This window comes from Silene latifolia, chromosome 9, assembly GCF_048544455.1.
Source record: "Silene latifolia isolate original U9 population chromosome 9, ASM4854445v1, whole genome shotgun sequence".
Lineage (NCBI taxonomy): Eukaryota > Viridiplantae > Streptophyta > Magnoliopsida > Caryophyllales > Caryophyllaceae > Silene > Silene latifolia.
This window is the reverse complement of record NC_133534.1, coordinates 5128296-5135027: the sequence shown is the minus strand read 5'-3', so window position 1 is coordinate 5135027 and position 6732 is coordinate 5128296. Positions and strand designations below refer to the sequence as shown.

Here is a 6732-nt window from a genome sequence, read left to right as displayed (position 1 = left end):
CCTTATCAGTTCCTAAATTTCAGCTACCTTATCAGTTACCTTTTCAGGTTTCAGTTAGCTTTTCAGTTTTCAGCTATCTTTTCAGTTAGTTTTACCAAACAGAGCCTTAGTAGAACACGGGGTAAAAAAAATGGTCGTTTGTGATCCGACTCGTATTCTTGAATCTTCACCTTTGTAAGTTGTAACTGCCTTCCTTCAACTTTTACGATGTAGTAATTGTCTCGAACTAAATTTCCCAACCGGACCTCTCAAATTCATTCGATCATAATATTTTAAGATGTAATTAATAGGAATAATTATAATAGTTGTGCCTCAACCATCAACTTAGGGTTTTGGTTGAGATGGTTCATCTATCATCTTATCAAAGCCATGTCACGGGTTCGAATCCTGGCAACCTCAAAACTCCTCAAAAACTCTCGAAGTGAAATTCTAGCACACGTTACCGGGGGGCGGTGTAGAACTAACAACTCTTCAAGCCCAATGGACAGTTGAGTGAGGGGCGTAGGAATAATTATAATAGTTATGCCTCAACCATCACCTTAGGGTTTTCATTGGGATGGTTCATCTATCAGTAATTTGTCATTCCTACCCTTTAAATTACTGACCATATCTTTAGCTGGTAAATCTAAAATACCGTTCGATAATTAAATTTACCGACAGATTCATGATCTTAGCGACTACTTGTAAGTTGTATTGGATAGTAATGCATGTTTGTACTTGTAGTGAAAGTGTTGTAGAAGCGAGAAAAGATAGAATCAATTTGTACTTGTAGTGAAAGTGTTATACTATAATAGAATTTGGAGGATATGTAAACATTAATATTTTATTGAATGATCAAATAGTGTGTCTTACAAATGAATAGTTAATAGCTATTTATACATGAGATGTGTTAAACTAATTACAGTAAAGAATCAATCTTAACAGCTACAAAATACAAAGCTTATGGAAAGGAAAATATTTGCTAAGAATAGAGGATATGGTGCGTGAATCTTGCTGATATGCAACGGCTCTTTGGAGCCCGATGTAGCTTAGTCTATTAGAAAACGTAAAAGAAAGCAACATACAAATTAACGGCGTGTTAGCGACATTCACAGAGGCGACGACCCGTGCTAATCGTTTGAAGTAGCGACTAACGAATTCAACACATAAATACAACCCAAAGAAATTTCCTTACTAGTAAAGAACAATGTCTTTTAGATAGAAATTCATACTCTGTATTCATTAATAATATATACTCCCACACACACGAATATCCGCTGGGCTTGAAGGGTGGATGCAATTGCAAGTCTCCCCTTACCTGATGCTTAATATTCCACATTAGAATTGAGTGGGTGGGATTCAAATAGGTCACACTGGCTCGGATACCATGTCAAGAAACCATTTCAACCAAAAGCTTAAGCTGATGGTTGGAGTCTCAAGATCGGTTTTATACTCTAACACTTGAACCCTCACCTTTCCCCACTGGGACTCTCAAATTCATTTGACGATTTTTTTTTTTTTTTAAGTCTAAAGGGAACTACAAGGGAGATTGTGTTGACGGGATTTGAACCCAGGTCACGAGTACCACCTCTCATGAGTCATGACTTTATTACCAACTAAGCTAATTGACATATGCCCTTTTCGGATCCATTCGACGATAATATTTATGATATAATTTGTCTCAAACATAAAGTCACTCCTACCTTTTTTGGATCCATTTAATTACTCACATCAATTTTGGGTAGAGATCATACTATATATAATTAACTTGCAACTTAACATTCTAAGTCATTCCATACTCATTTTACCGTAATGGGAAATCTCATAAATTCACTACTCCTCCTACCCTTCATTGTATTCTTGTTCAATACATTATCAATCTCACAGGCAAAATCATGTCACCCTGTCGACGAAGAAGCGTTACTTGATTTCAAGCGTAGGATTACCGCGGACCACGCACAGGTATTCAGCACATGGTCTAGCACCAAAGACTGTTGTGACCAGTGGACAGGAGTTTACTGTGATCGCGTTGGCGACCGTTTAAGAGTGACCCAACTTGGAGGGTTACGCATTATTGATGTAACTGTCTCAGGTACACTCTCCCCATTCCTAGGCAATCTAACTTATCTCGAATCACTCGACGTAAGTGACTTCCAAAACTTAACCGGTCCAATTCCACCTGAACTTGGCAAATTATCAAACTTGTTTTATCTTGATCTAGGAAACAATCAGCTAAACGGGTCAATCCCGTCTTCGCTTGGTCAATTGAAGAAGCTTAAACAACTCTATCTTTCATACAATAATCTTTCGGGAATTATACCCGAACAAATATTTCAAACATCGAAAGTATTATTTGTAGTCGAGTTATCCTATAACCAATTATCGGGTCCAATACCATCTTCTATGAGTGAGTGTACTTCACTTACATATCTCGATCTTAATAACAATCATCTTTCCGGTGTCATACCAAGAAATATCGGAAATTTAAAAAATCTCCGAGAGTTTTGGTTGAGCTACAATAGTATTAGTGGATCCATACCGCCTTCTATTGGTAACCTTGCATCATTAGAGACGCTTCTGTTTAATCACAATAACTTGAGTGGAAGTATTCCTGAGAAAATACTGAACTTGAAGGAATTGCACGAATTTAATGTGTCGAAAAATCGACTAACGGGGAAGATACCTCCACACAAGGCTGATCTTCCACCTTCGGGGTTTTTCGATAATCCAGGACTTTGTGATGCTCCTTTGCCACCCTGCAGCAGCATGCACCAAGTTGGTCTACCAATATAATAACTAGATATACATATGTTTAATCTAGTTTATAAAATAAAATAATTATATCATAATAAATGAAAATTTGTGTGATGATTGATTCATGTTCATTAATAAAAGAGTCGAGTCGTCGGTAATTCCCGAAACTGTTCTTAATCATTGATACTTTGATCCGTAATTTACCAATTACGATTTTTTGTCGGTAATTTAAATTACCGACCGATATCTTTAGTTGGTAAATCTAAAATACTGTTCGGTAATTAAATTCACCGACAGATTCATGATCTTAGCTCTAAGGAGTATAAAGAGATGAGTTTGGAAAAGCTTAAGTTATATTAACAATATTTCGAGGTATATATACAAAGAGACGGAAGGATGTTAACCCTAAGTATCCTAGGTAGCTAAGATTACAAGTTAACTGTAATTACAAGACAGGGTATATGATAGTCAAGGATATTACAATGAACATCAATAGCCAAAACAGAAAAATTTCTTTCCGGAGTCTGGATTAATATTTAAAATCTATTTATATACCCACTTGGTACCAATGGTTTGTTTGCCTGGAGGGAGGGAAGTTAAAACCCAAGTATTATTGTCCTCAAGTGCTTGTAGTTCTTTGGCCATTGCATCAACCCACTTGGGATCATCTTTAGCTTGGCGATAACATGAGGGCTCATAAACCTCTAAAGCTGCATTTAGAGATGCTACATATTCTGAGGAGTAGTTGGCCAAAGCAGAATGATGAAGTACTGAAAAAGAATGAGACAGGGAATCATCTGAATTATGAGACTTGGAAGGTGAGACAATAGGATGGCGTAATGAAGCAGGAACACCTTTACAATCAAAATCATTCAACTGAGGTGGTTGAGTTCTTTGTCTGGTGGATTTTCTGGTGGGTATGGGAGCTTTAGGAATAGAATCTGAAGAAAGATGGGTAGGAGAAATATTATTGGATACAGTGGTAGTGTTTGGTGTAAAAATATTAGTAGAATTGCTAGTAGTATTATTATTAATAGATGATGTAATAGAAGTTGTAATAGTATTAGGTGGTGTATTATTGGAAAGAGGAGTACTATTATTAGAAGGAGAACAATGTATACTATTTGGTGTATTAGAAGTAGTATTAGTACGTGGAATAGTGTTATTATCCGTGGGACATGTAGTAGCACGAAAAGTAGGAGTAGTAATGTCCAAAGGACAAAAAGAAGGCAGGGGAAAGTATGAGGGAGATTGACAAGGAGAATCTGAAGTATCCAAAAGATCTTTGGCATATGGAAACACTTGTTCATGAAAAATAACATCTCTGCTAAGAACAATCTTTTGACTATTCAAATCAAACAACTTGTAGCCTTTTTGACCAAAAGGATAGCCTAGGAATACACATTTCTTTGCCCTAGGTTCAAACTTGTCAGAAGGATGCTGTGCTGCATAGCATAAGCAACCAATAACTCTGAGATGATCATAGTTAGCTGGTCTGTTGAATAAAACTTCAGTTGGAATTTTCCAAGACAAAACAGAAGATGGCATAAGGTTGATGAGATGAGTGGCTGCTAATACAAGCTCTCCCCAAAACTTCTTAGGTAAATGCCCTTGAAACCTGAGTGCCCGAGCAGTTTCCAATAAATGGCGATGTTTTCGCTCAACCCTGCCATTCTGCTGAGGGTTATCAGGTAAACTCTTTTGCTGAACAATCCCGTGTTGGGAGAATAACTGTCCACAATTCCTTTGAAAAATTTCTGTACCATTATCACTCCGGATAGTCTGTACCTTAGCTTGAAACTGAGTATCAACATATGCCAAAAAATTTACCAAGGTAGGATAAACCTCAGTCTTATCCTTCAGTAAGGTGGTCCATGTGACCCTACTACAATCCTCAACAATGGTCAAGAAATATGTAGCACCAGTGAGGGATTTGGTCTTATATGGCCCCCACAAGTCAACATGGATTAATTCAAAAAGTTGTGTGGTGACAGAAGTACTAATAGGATAGGGAAGCTTGTGATGCTTAGCAAGAATACAGGCCTCACAGTGAAAATTATCAACTTTATTCATGCCAAAGTACATAGGAACATGCTTTAGTCTAGATACAGATGTGTGACCTAAACGAGCATGAGCTAGACTCACATCAGCAACATGAAAAGGAGAAACAGCCATAGCTGTATGACACATTACATTGGAATTAGAAACTACTTTATTAACAACTGTCTTATTATCTATCTTGTAAAGATAAACTCCTCCAAGCTTCTTGCCACGACATATGACTTGCTCAGTGGTAGGGTCCTGAAAACACCAGCTAGAATCAGTAAATCTAGCATGTAAACCAGTGTCATGCAACAACCTCCCAACTGATAACAAATTATGAGTGAATCCAGGAATGTAAAGAACATCCTTTAACAAAATTGTATCAATCAGACGAACATTCCCAACTGTGTGAACCTCCTTAATTGTTCCATCTGACAATCCTACTCTAATTGGCTTTATTAGAGTTCTAGTGGAAACAAGTAAGGTAGAATTATAGGTAATGTGACTAGAAGCGCCTGAGTCTACTATCCAGAAATCAGCACAATTTGTTTTTAACACAGAATTGGCAGTGTCAAAAGCAGTGGAGACAAATGAGATACCTGCAAAGTTCACAGATTGTGAACTTTGAGCTGGAGAAGATGACTGCTTGTGGTGAAGACCTGGAATGTCTCCTGACTTTACCAGCTTCACAAACTCTTTGAACATAGACTGAAGCATGACAGGATCAACAGAAGTATCCTTGTCTTGATAATCATCAACAAGTGGATCTTCTTCAAAGACTTCAACATTTGCAGCCATACGCCTACCATCTTGTCTTTGAGAAGGATATCCAATGAGCTTGTAACAACGATTTCTTAAATGTCCTTCCTTAGTGCAATAGGAACAAATAAGTTTTGGCCTTTTGAACTCTCCAGAAGATTGATTCTCACCAAAACCTTGTCTGTAAGAAGAATTGTTGAAGTAACCAGCATTCTGAAATGCACTTGGACCAGGATTATTGTGTGCAGCAACAGTATCAGCATTATCCTTCTTGTAATATGCAGAAGAACTTCCTCCATCAGCACGTGGCTTCTGATATCCTTGACTCATTCCATTAGTATTGTAATTCCTCTGAAAATTTCCTCCTGTTGAAGTGCTAGGATGATCTCTATTGTACTTTGGATAATATGGCTTATTTACTGCTAGAGCCATATCATCCTGCAGTACTCCTTTTCCTTTATCAGCATTGCTGATGCTCTTTTGCATCTCAATCTGTTGAATTCTGAAGAAAGCTTGATTTACAGTAGGAAGTGGATCACAAGCAAGTATCTGACTTCTTACAGTCTCATACTTACTGTCAAGTCCCATGAGAAAGTCAATCAACTTATGACGATTATCTCTCTCAAGCATTTTCTTTAGTAATGTGCAAGAGCATTTGCTCATAGCACCACACTCGCAGTCAGGGATTCCATCAAGACTTTGCAAATCCTCCCAAACTGACTTGAGTTTACCAAAATAGTCGGCAACAGACTGATTATCAGACTGAATAGTCTGCATTACATCTTTTCGTAACTGATAGAGAAAAGGTGCGTTAGCTTGACAGTAACGCTCCTTGATTTCCTCCCATAATTGCTTGGAAGTTGTGACATACATCAAACTTTCTGAGATTTCAGGAATTAATGAGTGAAGAATCCAACAGAGAACATTATAATCAACACGTATCCAATCGAGATATGTCGCAGCAGTCTCCGCAGGCTTAGGATAACTTCCAGTGATAAAACCAAGTTTATTCTTGGAGATTAACGCCATCTTAACAGCACGTGACCACTTCACATAATGTTTTCCATTGAACGGAGCTGAAACAAGATGAAGACCAGAGATATCACCAGGAGCAAGATAGAGAGGATCTTGCATACCAATAACACCAGTACTAATACCAGAAACTGCAGAATCTGGAATTTCATCAGAATTCACCAT

General features: G+C 37.7%; 1 protein-coding gene across 1 annotated transcript; it reads right to left on the bottom strand.

Annotated features, from left to right (window-relative positions):
* Positions 1-3276: 3276 nt before the first annotated feature.
* Positions 3277-6732, bottom strand: LOC141600491 (uncharacterized). Its single transcript, XM_074420733.1, has one exon. It carries the CDS (start codon positions 6730-6732, stop codon positions 3277-3279), a length of 3456 nt encoding a protein of 1151 aa, XP_074276834.1.